Source organism: Scardinius erythrophthalmus (genome assembly GCF_964197995.2).
Source record: "Scardinius erythrophthalmus genome assembly, chromosome: 1".
NCBI classification, from domain to species: domain Eukaryota; kingdom Metazoa; phylum Chordata; class Actinopteri; order Cypriniformes; family Leuciscidae; genus Scardinius; species Scardinius erythrophthalmus.
The window spans coordinates 26,863,286-26,884,178 of NC_138221.1; the positions used below are offsets into that span (position 1 = coordinate 26,863,286).

Consider the following 20,893-nt stretch of genomic DNA (forward strand, 5'->3'; position numbering starts at 1 on the left):
CCAAATGGGTCAATTCAAAGCCTTTATAAAGTCCCTCTTCCTCTGGAAACTGTCTCCTAATGGCTGACACACACAACACATGCAGGTAAGGGTCTAAGTACTAGCTTTGCTATTGCCTGATACATGATGATAACAATCTGTACAGTATTGTGATCTGAGCATAGTGTTGTATGTACATCTATAAACTAACACTGTTCTCTCGCCCTGTTCTCCTCACACCACAACTCACCCTTGTTCTGTCTAACCCTGGCCTGTCCTGCTCACTTGGCTTCATATCAGGCTCATAATTATATGATATCATCATATATATCAATTATATATGAATTATATATATATATCATACGAGTAAACATTTAGGCTACAATTCCCCCAGCTTTCCAAGCTGTCATTGCGATCCATTGCTTTCCTATTGTTTACTTTGACCGCTCTCCCTCACGTTACGTCACTTCAGGTTCGGCGGTTAAGCGATTTTCAAATGCGGAAGTAAAAATTTCTCACAAAAACTACTCCAGAAGCCTAAATAGCGTTTTATAAGTATATGTTTATATTTAAATCTAGTTCCTACATTATTTTTCTATACATTGGCTTACTGTGTACTCTAACCTGCAACATGGGCTTTAAGCCTAACTTGGCTCAAATTAGGCTTCAGATGCTTTTGGGAAACGCAGCCTAGGTCATAGTTTCTCTAGCCACAACAAATGTGCTTTATAAACACAGAGTTGGAGTAGCCAGAGAAAAACTATTATTAAAAAGTAAAGGGTCAAGAGCCCAACTAAGGCAAACACTGATCACAATAATGGCGACATGAAACGAAACATTACATAAAACATACCCATACTTTATGAGTCGTTCCTGAAGGAGAGAAATGAGAATCGTTCATCAGGGTCTGAGGAGATCTGAAGTTTACACAATGAGAAACTCAAACTCTTCTGTCTGGAGGACAAACAGCCCGTGTGTTTAGTGTGCAGAGATTCACAGAAACACATTAATCACACATTCGGGCCCATCGGTGAAGTTGTGCCATTATAAAAGGTAGGACGGATTTAAATATAGAGTTGCTCAGAGGCACTGTCGCCTCACGGGCAAGAAGGTCGAGTTTCGGTGGAGCCAGTGTGTGTGTAGTTTGCATGTTCTAGGCTACCTGTTCCTGCGTTAGGGCTGGGCAATTTAAATCGCGATATTGTTATGCGCATCTCGTCAGTAAAGCCGGTTCCTTGATTAGTAGTAAATCGCCATCACCTGCTTTCAGATGGAGCGGCATTTACTACAAAGAGCCGTAGTTAACTGACAAGCTGAGCCAAATCGCATTAATATCGCGGACGTATCGCCAGCGATAATTAATGCGATATGGCTCAGCTTGTCAGTTAACTACGGCTCTTTGTACACAGCAAAAACTCCAGTGTTAAATTAACACTCCTGGGAGTGTATGAGTCCACACTCAAGAGTGTTTAAGTTAATGAGATAATTAAGTGATTAATTTAGTGATGATTGAACATTATTGAAGACACCTGATGTTAACAAGCAGAATCACTGAAGGTGAAAATCACAAATTGTAAGTTACCGTTATGACGATCAATGGTTGCTTTAGTTGGACTCTTGACCCTTATATTATCAACTGTAGATTTTTGTTGTCTGTTGTTTCTGAATTACAATCACCAGTTGAACAAAGAAAAAAAGTGATTTGATGGTGTTGGTTATGTTATGACAATAATCATTTGAACTTGATCACTGAACTCATTAAAATCCTTCTTTCTGACTTCGATTTATGTTGTTGGTTAATCAATCTGCATAAATGCCCAGAATTGTTTATATAATATAAAGGATTTCTTAAAATTTGTGTAAAAAAAAAAAAAAATTCATTCTTTTAGGCACACACAGATGTTAAGATTCAGTCTATGCATCTCAACAATGGTGAGGAGCAGAATATTCAATTAGGAAAAGTAAATTACATAGACAATTCAGATCATAATTTATTCATACCGCAATGCATGATGGGAGCCATTAATGAGTTGTGATTGGTGGCAGACACTGCAACATGCTTTATTATTGTCACCATTGTTGAGATTCACAGGCTGATTATTGATGTCTGTGTTTTAAATGAATTTATTTGAATGTCTTTTGATCAGAACAATGTTTATTAAATATTTTGAATTATAAGTAAAGTCCTGATGATCATAGGCTGAATAATCACTAAACTGCTGCTAACAAGTTAAACCGAACTATCTCAATAAGTTTCCTTTTTCAGATCACCACATGATTATGTCAAAACCTAAGCAACACTATAACATAACATTTTACTTTGTTCATTTAACTGTTATAAATCAATAACAGCAAACAAACTAGTGATGGCCGGTTCGTGAACGAATCGTTCTTTTGAACCGGTTCTTTTTAGTGAACTGGTCGAACCAGTACACTAAATCGGACTGAATCGTTCGAAACAGTTCGCGTCTTGCGTCAGCGCTGATCCACAAGTTAAGTTAACGTTACTCACTTTCGGACATGCCTGAGTCCTGACAGTCCCTTCGACTCAAAATAAACCAATATCCCGGAGTAGGCATATATGTTACTCCAGTAAATCCAACAGTTCACTGAACTGAGACATGTTGTGCTGAGAGAAGTGATGAGCACGAGCAGTTAATACTGAGCATGCGCGCACTGCCGAACGTACAGGTACAGCGGTTCTCGGATCACCAGTACAGAACTATGAACTGTTTGTTTCGGACGCGTTCGATACGGAGAACCGATGAGCTGATGAGCTGATGAGCTGAGCATGCGTGCAATTTTTTCAGAGGGACGAAATGCATGTTTCTTAAGTATTTTATTGAACATCAATAAGTGTAACAAAATAAAACATGTTAGAAACATGTTTATCTCATAGGCTACTGCCTTTTCACTGTATTATTTTAAAGATTGGAAACAATGAATGGATTATAAAACTAAACATTTATTATTATACTAAAACATTATTTTCAGGAACAGATCATTTAATTTCTAAGTAAGGTGATATACGTTTTTGACGTAGCCTAAACTCTTTCCAAGGTTTTAAAGGGTGCAAATGTTTATAATGTGTTAATCAAAACATAACGTATTAAACATGCTGGAGACATGCATCGAGTTTTTAGTTTTGTCGACTGATTTAGCCTAGTAAGGTTTCAGTAGTTTTCAGCTCACACACAGGCATGCTACGGTTCTCGAGTCAAGAACTGGTTGTTGCAGCAGTTCTCGAATCACCAGCACAGAACCGAGAACTGTTTCTTTCGGACACGTTCGATACGGAGAACCGATGAGCTGGAGAGACTGCGCATGCGTGATCGCACCGTCTCTGTCTGAACCGAACTTTCTTTTGGCCAACTGATGCTGTGTTTATATACTGTCTACTATGTGCTGTGCTGTTACATGAGCACGGGTGAACCAATGACTTGAATGAGGGGCCGAATTCGGCGAAATGTAAGTTTATTTAATTGCAAATAAAATAAAAATGATGAAGACCAGTTTATTCACTTTAAGACATGTAAAACATCCGCGTTTGCGCATTGCCTTAGGCCTACTACAGGGTTCATTTTCAAAACGTAAATGTAAGAAACCTATCCAAGATGATTATGACGATGAGTACATTATTTAACTGAAGTTATGATTACAAATGCCTTTATTTGAATGTATATTTATACGCCGGGATGATAGAATTGACGTCATTACGTGATGACGTAAAAGAACTGGTGAACCGGTTTTTTGAACCGGTTCATTGAAACGAACTGTCCGAAAGAACCGGTTCGCGGAAAAGAACCGGACTTCCCATCACTAAAACAAACAACAGTAAATATTTAAGTAAACATATAATGGTCTAGAGCCCAACTAAAGCAAACACCCATCACCTTAATGGTAACTTACAATTTGTGATTTTCTTCTTCAGTGATTCTGCTTGTTAACATCAGGTGTCTTCCATAATTCTCAATCATCGCTAAATTAATCACTTAATTATCTCCTCAGCCCTAAATGCCGCTTCATCTGAAAGCAGGTGATGGTGATTTACTACTAATCAAGGAACCGGCTTTACTGACGAGATGCGCATAACAATATCGTGCGATATATCGCCCAGCCCTATCCTGCGTTGGGTAGATTAATTACAGAACACATTATAAAAATCTCTGGTATCTTATATATTTTCTGTTGGAATTCTAGAGGGAGCTGAATACAGCACTGAAGTCCTTACAAGAGAAACTTAAACACAATGAAAACATTAAAGAAGAGCTTGAGAAAACAGTTCAACATATCAAGGTTAGGATTGATATATAAAAATGATTGATTCTTTTGATATACAGTGAGGAAAATAAGTATTTGAACACCCTGCTATTTTGCAAGTTCTCCCACTTAGAAATCATGGAGGGGTCTGAAATTGTCATCGTAGGTGCATGTCCACTGTGAGAGACATAATCTAAAAAAAAAAAATCCAGAAATCACAATGTATGATTTTTTAACTATTTATTTGTATGATACAGCTGCAAATAAGTATTTGAACACCTGAGAAAATCAATGTTAATATTTGGTACAGTAGCCTTTGTTTGCAATTACAGAAGTCAAACGTTTCCTGTAGTTTTTCACCAGGTTTGCACACACTGCAGGAGGGATTTTGGCCCACTCCTCCACACAGATCTTCTCTAGATCAGTCAGGTTTCTGGGCTGTCGCTGAGAAACACGGAGTTTGAGCTCCCTCCAAAGATTCTCTATTGGGTTTAGGTCTGGAGACTGGCTAGGCCACACCAGAACCTTGATATGCTTCTTACAGAGCCACTCCTTGGTTATCCTGGCTGTGTGCTCCGGGTCATTGTCATGTTGGAAGACCCAGCCTCGACCCATCTTCAATGCTCTAACTGAGGGAAGGAGGTTGTTCCCCAAAATCTCGCAATACATGACCCCGGTCATCCTCTCCTTAAAACAGTGCAGTCACCGTGTCCCATGTGCAGAAAACCCCCCCAAAGCATGATGTTAGCACCCCCATGCTTCACAGTAGGGATGGTGTTCTTGGGATGGTACTCATCATTCTTCTTCCTCCAAACACGTTTAGTGGAATTATGACCAAAAAGTTCTATTTTGGTCTCATCTGACCACATGACTTTCTCCCATGACTCCTCTGGATCATCCAAATGGTCATTGGCAAACTTAAGACGGGCCTTGACATGTGCTGGTTTAAGCAGGGGAACCTTCCGTGCCATGCATGATTTCAAACCATGACGTCTTAGTGTATTACCAACAGTAACCTTGGAAACGGTGGTCCCAGCTCTTTTCAGGTCATTGACCAGCTGGTCCTGTGTAGTTCTGGGCTCATTTCTCAGCCCCAGTCTGAGGGAGACTGACAGTCATGTTTAGCTTCTTCCATTTTCTAATGATTGCTCCAACAGTGGACCTTTTTTCACCAAGCTGCTTGGCAATTTCCCCGTAGCCCTTTCCAGCCTTGTGGAGGTGTACAATTTTGTCTCTAGTGTCTTTGGACAGCTCTTTGGTCTTGGCCATGTTAGTAGTTGGATTCTTACTGATTGTATGGGGTGGACAGGTGTCTTTATGCAGCTAACGACCTCAAACAGGTGCATCTAATTTAGGATAATAAATGGAGTGGAGGTGGACATTTTGAAGGCAGACTAACAGGTCTTTGAGGGTCAGAATTATAGCTGATAGACAGGTGTTCAAATACTTATTTGCAGCTGTATCAAATAAATAGTTAAAAAATCATACATTGTGATTTATGTTTTTTTTTTTTTTTTTTTTAGATTATGTCTCTCACAGTGGACATGCACCTACGATGACAATTTCAGACCCCTCCATGATTTCCAAGTGGGAGAACTTGCAAAATAGCAGGGTGTTCAAATACTTATTTTCCTCACTGTATGTACAAGGATGAACAGCTGAAGTGTTTTTGACATAATTCCATGTTCCTTTATTGACTGAAAAGTTACAGTTGTGGTTAACTAACCCACATTTTCCCACTCACTCTTCATGCTGCTCCAGAATCAGTTGCGTGTTTGAGATGATTGAAGTGAATGTGATTTGATTTCAGTCTCAAGCTGAGCGCACAGAGCGTCAGATTAAACAGCAGTTTGAGAAGCTTCATCAGTTCCTCAGAGATGAAGAAGAAGCTACAATCACTGCACTGAGGGAGGAAGAGGAGCAGAAGAAGCAGATGATGAAGGAGAAGCTGGAGGAGATGAACACACACATCTCAGAACTTTCATACACAATCAAAGACATGGAGGAGATGATGAAAGCCAATGACGTCTGCTTTCTGAAGGTCTGATTTCACATAATTGATTGATTGATTGATTGATTGATTGATTGATTGATTGATTGATTGATTGATTGATTGATTGAGTTCTTGATGATAAATGGTGTGTTTGTTCTGCAGGAGTTTCCAGTCTCAATGAAAAGGTGAGTGATCTGCTGGTGTCTCTGGTCTATCTGGTTCTGATCCAAAGCCACTGCAGTTCTGACTCCTGAATGTTCTTCCAGAGTCCAGATCTCACAGCCGGATACTCAGATGGCTTCTGGAGCTTTGATTCATGTGTCACGATACTTGGACAACCTGCCTTTCAGAGTCTGGAAGAAGATGCAGGACATCATCCAAAACAGTGAGTCTGGAGAAGAACTGTGCTGTTACACACTGGAAATCATGTATGAGGGAAGATTTTAGCATGATGTTTGAATTACCAGATTAGATGCACTAAATGATCTGTAAAAAAGAGAAGAACATGATATTTATCAGTTACAGTGATATAGCAGATATATACAGTTTAGAATGATTGATTGTTTTTGTCAATACAAGCTCTGTTGACATCAGATTTAATACACAGCAAAATCCCCAGTTAAATCAACACAGAGTACCAATGTGATACTAAAATAATAATTCAAATAAAATAAATAAATAAAAAGAAACAGTGCTGAATTATCTTTTTAACTCGATGCGTCACTGTGTGGAAGAGACTGGGATAATTATTTTGATGAAAATCATCTATTATTAACCAATAACCACTTTTGGTCAGTGATGAGTTTAGTGAATTATTCTACCTTATGATAATAAAAACTAAATCACCTGGGGCCTGTACCATGATGCTAGTTGAACAAACTCAGGGTTACAGGATTAGTTTTGAGTTGACAAAACCAAACCAATCCAACCAGGCTTTGTTGGTACCATGATGCTGATCATCAACTTTCTCTGTCAAGTCAGGCTTTGATCCTGAGTTTAGGAGTTTAGGAGTTTAGGTGTGACATCAGTAGCGAACAGCCAATCACATGCTGAGAAAAAGTGAAACTGTAATTCACTTCTCTTCTGCAGAATTTTACGGGATTGAAACATATTAAGAATTTAAACAAATTTACACAGCAAGAAGATAATGGCTGTCTAAAATTCTTTCTATATCAGTGTAAGTAAAAGTTGTGAAGTTAGTTTATACAGTTGATAAAGGTATAGAGAGAATTTAACATTTAAGCTCATATGTACTCATTTTATAGCTTTATCTATTGATTCTAAAGTGTATTTATATTTCCTTTATATATTTATTCATTTAAACTGTGTGTAATAATAATTGATAAACTAAATGTGTACACTGATTAAGGGTAATAGTTACATAAATAATATCTAAATCATACAAAATTATTATTCTAAATAAGCATTGCTAAAAGCCAGACGATTTTGTCTTTAAAAATCATTTGCTATGTAGTGGCCTTTAATTCGGAGTAGAAACAGGGGGAATAAATTTATTGCATCAGACATGCTTAACTTTGCTCACAGCTGATTGGTCCAAGTTCGGTTTGCAAACTCTTACCTGGAACATCACCTGACCCGGACCAGGATAGCCGTGGAGCGTAAGTTACTATGGAGATGAACACTGCTAAAAGCCAAACCACTTTCATGGTGCCTAAAACCCAGGGTTGGCGCAAACTAAACTGAAACATATCTGGCTAGCCACCTAATCCGGCTTCATGGTACAGGCCCCTGTTTTTTTTTTTTTTTTGGCTATTGTGATGATGCCATAATCATCCTGGACATGTCTGATTCACTGTTCTCTTCCTGTGTATAATCTTTGAATTTATGGGTATTTCATATTTATTAATCATATGTCAAGTCAAGTCAAGTCATCTTCATTTATATAGCGCTTTTAACAATGTAGATTGTCTCAAAGCAGCTTTACAGAGATAAGCGTATAATTTAAGGTAACAGAGATTGTTTCGGCTTTACAGCAGAGTTAAGTTATTTCCATCTAAAGTTAGTTTTAATTGATTTGGTTCCGTCGCAATGATCATTTGTTATTAAATTAGGGGCCGCTAAGACGACACCATTCTCTCTACACAGACTTTAAACGCGAACCTGTGAGAAACGCTGATGGCGGTCACATGCGCATTTAGAATGGGTTCTATAGTTATGTGCGTTAGAATATACGCAGGTTTGGAATTCCCTACAAGCCAAGCCTAAACAAAATACTTGTCTTTCCTTATAAATTTTGATAAGGAATTTTATTTTATTTGTTGCTTTGGGGTAGGACCGCAAGACGAATTTTCCCGACAACGCCTTATCTGTAGAGTGGTAGTGGGATCCTCCATAGGGAGAGACTAGTTGGCACTTCAGCACTGCGTTGTCATCGGTCCAGGTGAAGGTCCTTCGTCAGATCTGGATACGGCCTGGATCCGGCAGGCTGCAGGAAAAACCTTGGGATAAACACAGACACTAAAATTAGCGTAGATGCCATTCTTCTCGTGATGTAACGAGTACATCAGGATTTTTGGGAAGTGTTCCCGGTTCCGGCTGACCTAATCTATGCAGCATAACATTAAATTATAGAAGTCTATAATGTATTATGTGAAAGCTAGGTCAAAGAGATGTGTCTTTAATCTGGCTTTGAACTGACAGAGTGTGTCTGCTTCCCGGACAATGGTAGGAAGACTGTTCCAGAGTTTTGGTGCTAAATAGGAAAAGGATCTACCGCCAGCAGTCGATTTTGATATTCTAGGTATAATCAACTGGCCGGAATTTTGAGATCGTAATAGACGTGACGGACTATAATGCGTTAAGAGCTCGCTCAAGTACTGCGGAGCTAAACCATTCAGTGCTTTGTAAGTAATCAGCAATATTTTAAAATTTATGCGATGTTTAATAGGGAGCCAGTGCAGTTTTGACAGAACCGGGCTAATATGGTCATACTTCCTGGTTCTGGTAAGAACTCGAGCTGCTGCGTTTTGGACCAGCTGTAGTTTGTTTATTAAGCGTGCAGGGCAACCACCCAGTAGAGCATTACAATAATCTAGCCTTGAGGTCATGAACGCATGAACTAATTGTTCCGCATTTGTCAATGAGAGCATATGACGTAATTTAGATATATTTTTAAGATGGAAAAATGCAGTTTTACAGATACTAGACACGTGACTTTCAAATGAAAGATTGGTATCAAAGAGCACACCCAGGTTCCTAACCGACGACGAAGACTTAACAGAGCAGCCATCAAGTGTTAGACAGTATTCTAGATTATTACGTGAGGAAGTTTTTTGTCCAATAATTAGAAACTCTGTTTTTTCAGAATTTAGAAGTAGGAAATTACAAGTCATCCAATTTTTTATATCCGCTATGCATTCCGTTAATTTTGTGAATTGATAAGTTTCGTTAGGTTTTGAAGAAATATAGAGCTGAGTATCGTCAGCATAACAGTGAAAGCTAATTCCATGTTTCCTAATGATATCTCCTAAGGGTAGCATGTACAGAGTGAACAGCAGCGGTCCTAATACTGAGCCTTGTGGTACGCCATACTTAACCTGTGATCGATGAGACATCTCATCATTTACTGCTACAAACTGATAACGGTCAGATAAGTATGATTTAAACCATGCTAGTGCATTTCCTGTAATGCCAACATAATGTTCTAATCTATTTAAAAGAACGTTGTGGTCGATGGTGTCAAATGCAGCGCTAAGATCGAGTAACACTAATAGAGAGATACAACCACGATCGGATGATAAGAGCAAATCATTTGTGACTCTAACGAGAGCTGTTTCGGTACTATGGTACGGTCTAAATCCGGACTGGAAATCCTCGCAGATATCATTTCTTTCAAGAAAGGAACACAGTTGTGAGGATACTGCCTTTTCTAATATCTTTGACAGAAAAGGTAGATTCGAGATCGGCCTGTAATTGACTAATTCTGAAGGATCAAGTTGCGTTTTTTTAACAAGCGGTTTAATCAAAGCCAGCTTAAAGTTTTTTGGTACGTATCCTAGAGACAAAGACGAATTAATGATATTAAGAAGAGGATCTATGACCTCTGGAAGTATTTCTTTCAGTAGCTTAGTCGGTATAGGGTCTAACATACATGTTGTAGATTTAGATGATTTAATGAGTTTAGTAAATTCTTCCTCTCCTATAGCAACGAATGAATCAAATTTTTCCTCAGGGAGACTACAATGCACTGCCTGATGCGATACTGTAGTAGACGGTTGCATAGTTATAATTTTGTCCCTGATATTATCAATCTTATAAGTGAAGAAGTTCATAAAGTCATTACTGCTGTGTTGCTTGGAAACTTCGGTGCTTGAAGCTTTATTTTTCGTTAGTTTAGCCACCGTTTCAAATAAATACCTAGGATTATGTTTATTTTCTTCTAATAGGGTTGAAAAATAAGCAGATCTAGCAGCTTTTAAAGCCTCTCTGTAAGTAATTGAGCTCTCTTTCCATGAAATGCGAAATACCTCTAGTTTTGTTTTCTTCCAGTTGCGCTCCATTTTTCTGGCTGCTCTCTTAAGGGCCCGAGTGTGCTCGTTGTACCACGGCGTTGGACTATTTTCTTTAATCTTCTTTAAGCGCAACGGAGCAACTGTGTCTAAAGTGCTGGAAAAGAGAGAGTTAAACGTTTCTGTTGTAATATCTAGTTCTTCTAAGCTATCTGAGATGCTGAGATGATGAAACTGATTAGGAAGATTATTAATAAAGCAATCTTTAGTAGCAGAAGTGATAGGTCTCACATATTTGAAACACGGAGTCGGCTTTGCAGCCTTGGCTAAATGCAAATTACACGAGACTAGATAATGATCTGAGATGTCATCGCTCTGCTGCAGAATTTCAACGGCATCCACATCTATTCCGTGTGATAATATTAGATCTAGAGTATGATTACGACGATGAGTAGGTCCTGACACGTGTTGTCTAACTCCAATTGAATTTACAATGTCTTTAAATGCCAATCCCAATGCATCTTTTTCATTATCGATGTGTATATTAAAATCACCAACAATTAGTACTTTATCTGCAGTCAATATTAATTCTGATAGAAAGTCCGCAAATTCTTTGATAAAGTCTGTATGGTGCCCTGGTGGCCTGTATACAGTAGCCAGCACAAATCTCAAACGTGATTTATCGTTTACACTATATATTTTTACATTAAGCACCAATGCTTCAAAAGAATTATATTTAAAACTTGATTTCTTAGTGGTTTTGAAACTATTACTATAGATTACAGCAACACCACCCCCTTTGCGTTTCAGACGAGGCTCATGTTTATAACAGTAATCTTGCGGGGTTGATTCATTTAAAGTAATGTAATCGTTTGGTTTTAGCCAGGTTTCTGTCAAACACAGCACATCTAGGTTATTATCTGAAATCATATCATTAACAATGAGTGCTTTTGAAGTAAGCGATCGAATATTCAGCAACCCAAGCTTTAGCATTTGCTCATTTGTATTATAGCTGTTTTTTATTTGTTGAACATCAATTAAATTTTTAACCTTAGTTGGGTTTAAACGTTTTTTGGATTTCCAAATTCGGGGAACAGACACAGTCTCTATATGATGATATCTAGGTGAAAGAGGCTCTATGTGATGGGATTTATCTGACCTTGGTGACGAGAGGCCGCTAGCAGACAGTCGGTTTAGCCAGTCTGTCTGCTTCCTGACCTGAGCCCCAGATTGTCATGTTTGAGCTCTAAGACTATGAGCCATATTACTAGAGAGAAGAGCAGCACCATCCCAGGAGGGATGAATATCTCTATGAATCTACAGCATGAGATCCAGCAATGTTTCTATAATCAGTAATTCTGAGGGATAGGCCTACTGAAATCATATAGTGCATTAAAACATTTTTAACTCCTGATGGACTCAAGACACAGACAGACAATCAACATTTGAATCTCAACAATGGTGAAAATCAAAAGTTTCATGTCGCAATGCATGCTGGGTTCCAGGTAGGGCTGGGCGATATATCGCACGATATTGTTATGCGCATCTCATCAGTAAAGCCGGTTCCTTGATTAGTAGTAAATCGCTTTCACCTGCTTTCAGATGGAGCGGCATTTACTACACAGCAAAAACTCCAGTGTTAAATTAACACTCAAGAGTGTTAAAGTTAATGAGATAATTAAGTGATTAATTTAGTGATGCTTGAGCATTATTGAAGACACCTGATGTTAACAAGCAGAATCACTGAAGGAGAAAATCACAAATTGTAAGCCACCGTTATGGTGATCAGTGTTTGCTTTAGTTGGGCTCTTGACCCTTATGTTCACTTTAAATTATGTTTGTCTGCTGTTATTGATTTATAACAGTCAAATGAACAAATAAAAGTGTGATCTGATAGTGTTGGTTATGTTTTGACATAATCATGCTGTGATCTGAAAAAAGGAAACTTATTGAGATAGTTTGTTTACCTTGTTAACGGCAGCTTTTGTGATTCTACAGTATATGATTTTCAGTATATTTCTTATAACCCATAATATTTAATAAACATTGTTCTGATCGAAATACTTTCAAATTATTTTTTTAGAAAGACAGACATCAATAATCAGTCTGTGAATCTCAACAATGGTGACAATTTGTGATCTGAAAAAAGGAAACTTATTGAGATAGTTTGTTTACCTTGTTAACGGCAGCTTTTGTGATTCTACAGTATATGATTTTCAGTATATTTCTTATAACCCATAATATTTAATAAACATTTTTCTGATCGAAATACTTTCAAATTATTTTTTTAGAAACACAGACATCAATAATCAGTCTGTGAATCTCAACAATGGTGACAATAATAAAGCATGTTGCAGTGGCTGCCACCAATCACAACTCATTAATGGCTCCCATCATGCATTGCGGTATGAATAAATTATGATCTGAATTGCCTATGTAATTTACTTTTCGTAATTGAATATTCTGCTTGTCACCATTGTTGAGATGCATATACTGAATTTTGATGTCTGTGTGTGCCTAAACGAAAGATTTTTTTTATTTTTTTTAAACAACTTTTAAGAAATCCTTTATATTACATCTAAAATTCTGGATATTTATGCAGAATCACAGTTATTCTGTGGTCAACAACATCAATTTAAGTCAGAAATAAGCAAAAAAGGAGTTCAGTGATCAAGCTCAAATGATGATTGTCATAATATAATCAACACCATCAGATCATTTTATTCTTTGTTCATCTGGCAGTTACGACTCAGATACAGCAGCCAAACAAAATCCAAAGTACTCATAAAAGGGTCAAGAGCCCAACTAAAGCAAATACCCATCACAATAATGGTAACTTACAATTTGTGATTTTCTCCTTCAGTGATTCTGCTTGTTAACATCAGGTGTCTTCAATAATGTTCAATCATCACTAAATTAATCACTTAATTATCTCATTAACTTCAACACTCTTGAGTGTGGACTCATACACTCCCAGGAGTGTTAATTTAACACTGGAGTTTTTGCTGTGTACAAAGAGCCGTAGTTAACTGACAAGCTGAGCCATATCGCATTAATTATCGCTGGCGATCAGAGTTGTATAGTCCAGGGGTCAGAAAGTAGAAGTCCTGCCATATGTTTATTCCACCCATGACCTCAGTCAGCTGATTTCTATCTCCTGGCTGAAAAACTGCTAATTACCAAATCCAGGTGATTGGAACAAAATTCTGGGCAGGACTTTTTCTTTTTGAACCTGGACTTTACACCTCTGAAAAGAACAGAAAAAGAGACGAGTAGAAACACAAGAACTACAACTGACTTCAGACACAGTCTAATATTAAATCAACTGAAGAGAAAAGAAGACATTAAATCTGTGAAGATCTCAGCAGAGGAGGATTAAACAACTCCACAAACAGCATTACCAGCTTCACTTATTACTAACCAGACTGACTTTATTTCTGTTAGAACTCCTTATTGAGATGTTTAATTTGAAGTTACCATAACAGTGATTAGCGTTTCCATTAGTTGGGCTCTTAACTCTTATGTTAACAATTATGTTTTTTGTCTTTTTTGGCTGTTGTGACAGTGTGTTTGTCAAACACATTTGCAGCAGCAAAGAAAGCAAAATTTAATCACGGCAGGTGATGTTGATAACCTGTTGATGGCTTTGCAATCATAATGCCTAAATCACTGATGTAATTTGTATAATAAAATTGTTTTGTTCAATTAATATCATAAACCCTGTGTTACTGCAGCATGAGATCAAGCAGAATTATACCTATCAGTTGAAATATTATAACAAACATGAGAAAATATTCTTTACCTATCATGTGACACACACACACTTATCAACAATCAGCGTATGTGTCTCAACAATGGTGACTATCAGAAATATTCAGATAAACTGATCAACTCTGAACATTACAAAAAAGCTACTAAATGTCACTAAAAAACCAACAGCAAAAAATAAAAGCAAATATTTAGAATTAAACAAAATAATAGGACAATTCAGCTGCATAATTTATTCATGTTGCAATGCATGCTGGGAGTTTTGTACTATGCTGGTACCCAGCATGCATTGCAGCAGGGTACTTTTGATTGTTACCATTGTTGAGATTAATACGCTGATTGTTGATGTTTGTCATAGTAGATTAACGTTTGGTGCTCAAGTTTATAAAATGCTTCTAACTGATACCTATAGTACTGCTGTATCTCATGCTTCAGTAATACAGGATTTGTGTTTTGAAAAAAATATGGATGTGTAAATAATATATTTCTGGATCTCATTCTGCAGTAACACAGGGTTTTTAATATGAAAAAAATAATGGAACACAATTGTAAGATTTGAAAAGCGTCAGTGGAGCAAGATACTTCATGATGATTATAAAACCATCATCAGGCAACCATCATCACCTGATATAATTTCATTTCAGGTTTTTTTGCTGCTGCAAATGTGTTTAACAAACACACTGTCACAACTGCCAGAAAAGACAAAAGATATAATCAGAGTTAAGAGCCCAACTAATGGAAACACTAATCACTGTTATGGTGACTTTAAATGAAACACGTTAGAGATAAACCTCTGTTAATTCTCAATAAAGCTTCTGTAGACGTCTGACAGAAATAAAGTCAGTCTGGTTAGTAATAAGTGAAGCTGGTAATGCTGTTTGTGGAGTTGTTTAATCCTCCTCTGCTGAGATCTTCACAGATTCAATGTCTTCTTTTCTCTTCAGTTGATTTAATATTAGACTGTGTCTGAAGTCAGTTGTAGTTCTTGTTTTTCTGCTTGTCTCTTTTTCTGTTCTCTTCTTTCCTTCAGTGATCTTGCTAGGGCGGTTTGGGGGCGTGCACTTTTATATTTTTTTATATATATTTTTATTTTATTTTATGAGGTTAAGTGCTCACGGAAGAGATGGGTTTTCAGCTGTCTTTTGAATGTTGTCAGGGATTCTGCATTCCGGATGACAGTGGGGAGAGCGTTCCACCAGCATGGAACCGTGAATGAGAATGTTCTGGAGAGTGATTTTTTGGCTCTCTGTGATGGAACCACGAGACATCGCTCGTTGACCGATCGTAGGCTTCTGGTAGGGATGTAGACTCGTAGGAGCGAGTCAAAGTATGAGGTACTGAGTGTACCCGAAATGAGTAGAAGTAGGGCTGTGCGATATATATCGTGAGATTGTTATGCGCATCTCGTCAGTAAAGCCGGTTCCTTGATTAGTAGTAAATCACCATCACCTGCTTTCAGATGAAGCGGCATTTAGGGCTGAGGAGATAATTAAGTGATTAATTTAGTGATGATTGAGCATTATTGAAGACACCTGATGTTAACAAGCAGAATCACTGAAGAAGAAAATCACAAATTGTAAGTTACCATTAAGGTGATGGGTGTTTGCTTTAGTTGGGCTCTTGACCATTATACGTTTACTTTAATATTTACTGTTGTTTGACTGCTGTTATTGATTTATAACAGTTAAATGAACAAAGTAAAATGTTATGTTATAGTGTTGGTTATGTTTAGACATAATCATGCTGTGATCTGAAAAATGAAACTTATTGGGATAGTTTGGTTTAACTTGTTAGCTGCAGTTTAGTGATTCCTCAGCCTATGATTATCAGTATTTTACTTATAATTCAAAATATTTAATAAACATTGTTCTGATCTAAAGACTTTCAAATCACTTCATTTAAAACCAATCTCAACAATGGTGACAATAATAAAGCATGTTGAGAATGGTACCAAAAAGCCGAACCGTACCGTACCACTTTTTGGGTACCCTTCCGTTGGGGTACCTAGCACAGTGGAACGGTACTAAAGGGTGGAGCTAGACTCACTGCAGAACGTTGATTGGTTGACAGATAATCGTCATTTGCGCGTGCCGCAAGGGGAAAGACACAACACACGAGGCGCCATTTTTAAATTACAACACCGTCGCCGCGCAGCATAACTTTACCGTGGTCGACCCAGGAGGTGCAGACCTTCTTGGGTATCATCGGTGAAGAAAGGGTGCAAAGGGAACTCGATGGCATGGTGAGAAACGAAAAGGTTTTTCAGCATGTTTCTGAGAGGATGGCTGTCGAGGGTTACCAGCGGACATCCGAGCAGTGCCGCATTAAAGGCAGGGTAGGTAGGATTTATTAAAAATGAAAGATCCAAATTTGTTAAAACTTTCTATATATATCAATACATAATTAAAATGTAAGAACTCTGAAAAAATCATAATAAAAATCAAGTGACTCTAGACCGTTTAATCTGTATTAAACACAGCTCATTATTTCGATTCGGGACGAATCAAAGGATTGGCTTAGGCGACTGTCACTCTCTCGCAACCATGGCAACCACCCTTTTGCCACACAGCACCTACCCACTTGCGCGCGACCGTTTGATTTGAGGAGTGCGAGAGGCACGGAACCTGATCACACCTCCGTCCAGTAGATGGCGGTAATGCACTATGTTTGCAAGCTGCCAATAAAATCTATCGAAGAAGAAGAAGAAGGCACTGAACCTAGGAATACCAAAACAATGGCAGAGAAAGAGCAATCTAAATTTACAGTACCGGCATATGCAGTTAGTGAAGGCAAACCAGGCAAAAAAATGCCCCTTCCCCTCCGCTTGTCTCAGGTAAATAATGCGTCCTCTAGCTCAGCGGTCGGAGTCGCGCGTTCATGTGTTTTGGGGACGTGGCTTTGGAAGAAGCACAGAAATGAGGGGGTGGAGTGAATGGAAATAATGAGATGTCTTTAAAACAGTCGTGAGAGGTCTACAGACACTCGATTTTGATACTTTCTTTTCTCTTGAGTACTTACATTTTAATTATGTATTGATATGTACATAAAGTTTAAACAAATTTGAAAAATAAAATTTTTAGACCATTTCTACCTACCCTGCCTTTAAATGCAAGAAACTGCGGAGTGACTATCGTAAGGTGAAAGACCACAACAGCCGGAGTGGTGTTCACAGAAAAAATTGGAAGTGGCTAGAAATGATGGACGCCATCTACGGGCACAGACCGGCGAGTTTGGGACGAGAAGGAGGCATCGATACGGCTACCTCGTTGCTGGAGTCGATGATGGAGCCTCCCGGTAAGTTTGTAATTGTGAAATATAACGTTAGTATACATCGATCACGGGAAAGCTTACGTTCAATGCACAACTTTTGTGCAAGTCTGTTGTTTGTCTGTCAGCCAGCCAGTGTGGTATCAACCGATCATTTGCAAGCTAGCAAAACGCTAACGTTAGTTTATTAGCCTGTGGTGGACGGAGTACATGTCCAGTAACGTTACTTGTAGCCTACAGATACCCTAATAAAATACAACTGTTTTATTACTAAACATATTCTACTAAATATATATTAAAGAGAGATGGGTCCAATGATATAGCTTAAGGAAAGAGTAAGAACTCCGTCTGAAAATTATTATGAAATATCAGAGCAAGGTGAAAATGTCCACATTCAATAGGCTTAAACAGTACAGTAATGTTGTGGGGTAAAAAGTACAATATTATGCTTTGGAATGTAGTGCAATAAAAGTTACTCTTATAAAATTATAGATACTTGAAAAAAAAACACTTATGTACATTATACAAAGTAAAAATGCTTTGTTTGGCTACCCACTCAGTCCTACTACGTTGTATGTTCTGTATTTATCTCAACCGCATTGTTGCCGTTTGTGTTATTAACGTGACTTTTGTAAATTTTCAGTTGAGCATCCTAGCTGTCAGGAGGAAATGGAGGCACTTGATGAGATTTCCACCCTTGAAAGCTCAAGTTCGCCTGCCAGGACATCAACCCCGACACCACCACCAGAATCTGCTCCATCAACTTCGAGTGAACCTCGGCGTATTACAATCGGTAAGACATGAACACCAGAGTGAAAAGAAATGTATAATACTGTAATAATATATACTAGAGGTGTAACAATATATCGTGCCATAATATATTTCGCAATACAAAAGCGCTACAATACGTATTGTGGATGTTGACAATATGTATCATGGATAGTTCTCCCAAAATAAAAATTACTGTGTGAGAAAAAATTCATGTTTTCAGAGTGTCAGTACTACATTAAATTACTATATAATGTTGCTTATGATGTATACTAATGCAATGGGGGAATATTTGTGGGTCCTCATAATGGCAAATGTCTTATTACCAGAACGTTAAGAATATTCGTCTAAAATAATTCAGTATTTTCAGCTTCAGAATCATGAATATTTTTATTCTGGTGTCACCATTGTCCTTGGGTTACAAGCACCAAGTCCAAGCCTATCCATTTAAACCCACAATGTAATATCCAAGTTTTCATTTTCACATTTTTTTTTTTTTTACCTTTTATCATATGTCGTGGAGTATCGCAATATTGTATCATGAGTTCATTATCGTCATATGTTAATATATACATGTCCAATTTAGACATTGTATTGTAGTACTGTAGATATCTCCCCATAATATTGGTTGGCTCAAATCACAAGGATCAAAATGCTTCGCTAAACAAACCAACATTCCTGTCTCTTTTGCATTCCAGGCAAGAGGAAAAGGGGGCAACAGGATGTTCATGCGGCCCTGGTTGAGATGCAGGCAGCTGATGAGAAGCAGCAGGAGTGGTTGGAGAGGATGGAGGAACGCCGTGACCGGCGCTTCGAACTTATGCTGGAGGATGCACGTGAGGCAAGGCGGCATGAGGCTGAACTAACTCGCCAACACATGGAGCAGTCTGCAAGCTTCAATCAGGCCTTCCTCGGCACGCTCAGTCAGCTGGTGCAGGCGTTGAGTAGTCGCCCCAACCCTGTGCCATGATCCAGCCACTTGTGCTCTTTTGCACACAGCACTTTAGACTTGTTTACTTTTTTGGACTTGTTTAATTTTTTTGGACTTATTTAGTTTTTTGTTTGCACTCGTTTACTTTGTTTGCACTTTTAATTTTTGTTTGCACTTGTTTACAAAACCTTTTTTCTGTCGCACAGCTCATTTTTTTTGTCAATAGCATTTGTTTGACTTTTTAAATTAAAGTACTTTTTCATTACCTCATGTGTCCTGTGTTCAATGGCCATCTCACACAATTCCTCCCTTACCCATTCTATAAATTGAGGTCGTTTTATTAATGTTCCTGTCATCTGGTGTCAATGACATCTATTGTTTGCTACAGTGTTAAATCAACACTGCTCAGAGCAAATATGGTCCCACTCTACAGAGTGTTAAAGTAACACTAAAGCGGTGTTAAAGTTAATGAGATAATTAAGTGATTAATTGAGTGATGATTGAGCATTATTGAAGACACCTGATGTTAACAAGCAGAATCACTGAAGGAGAAAATCTCAAATTGTAAGCCACCGTTATGGTGATGGGTGTTTGCTTTAGTTGGGCTCTTGACCCTTATATGTTTACTTTAGAGTTAGTTTGGCTGTTGTATCTGAGTTATAACTGCCAGATGAACAAAGAGAAAAAAGTGATCTGATGGTGTTGGTTATATTATGAAATTCATCATTTGAACTTGATCACTGAACTCATTATGATCCTTATTTCTGACTTCGATTTATGTTGTTGGTTACAAAATAACTGAGTCTGCATAAATATCCAGAATTTTTTATATAATATAAAGGATTTCTTAAAAGTTGTTTAAAACAAAAAAATGTTTCCTTTAGGCACACACAGACGTCAAGATTCAGTCTATGCATCTCAACAATGGTGACGAGCAGAATATTCAATTAGGGAAAGTAAATTAAATAGACAATTCAGATCATAATTTATTCATACCGCAATGCATGATGGGAGCCATTAATGAGTTGTGATTGGTGGCAGCCACTGCAACATGCTTTATTATTGTCACCATTGTTGAGATTCACAGGCTGATTATTGATGTCTGTGTTTCTAAATAAATTAATTTGAAAGTGTTTTGATCAGAACAATGTTTATGAAATATTTTGGATTATAAGTAAAGTATTGATAATCATATGCTGTTAAAATCACAAAGCTGCTGGTAACAAGTTAAACCTAACTATCAATAAGTTTCATTTTTCAGATCACAGCATGATTATGTCAAACATAACCAACACTATCAGATCACACTTTTACTTTGTTCATTTGACTGTTATACATCAATAACAGCAGACAAACAACAGTACAATTTAAAGTAAACATATAAGGGTCAAGAGCCCAACTAAAGCAAACACCCATCACCATAATGGTAACTTACAATTTATGATTTTCTCCTTCAGT

At 37.7% G+C, this 20,893-nt stretch overlaps 1 protein-coding gene across 1 annotated transcript in view; it reads left to right on the top strand.

Moving 5' to 3' along the window:
- LOC308695541 (uncharacterized protein) overlaps positions 1-20,893 on the top strand; it is a gene marked incomplete at both ends in the record, with an annotated part of 375,246 nt that overhangs the window by 313,688 nt on the left and 40,665 nt on the right. Inside the window, 7 exons of the mRNA XM_081373717.1 lie at positions 911-1,017; positions 4,180-4,275; positions 6,050-6,280; positions 6,395-6,417; positions 6,499-6,617; positions 18,380-18,529; positions 19,203-19,465. Coding sequence (XP_081229843.1) covers positions 911-1,017; positions 4,180-4,275; positions 6,050-6,280; positions 6,395-6,417; positions 6,499-6,617; positions 18,380-18,529; positions 19,203-19,465 — 989 coding nt within the window. The remainder of the gene's footprint in view (positions 1-910; positions 1,018-4,179; positions 4,276-6,049; positions 6,281-6,394; positions 6,418-6,498; positions 6,618-18,379; positions 18,530-19,202; positions 19,466-20,893) is intronic.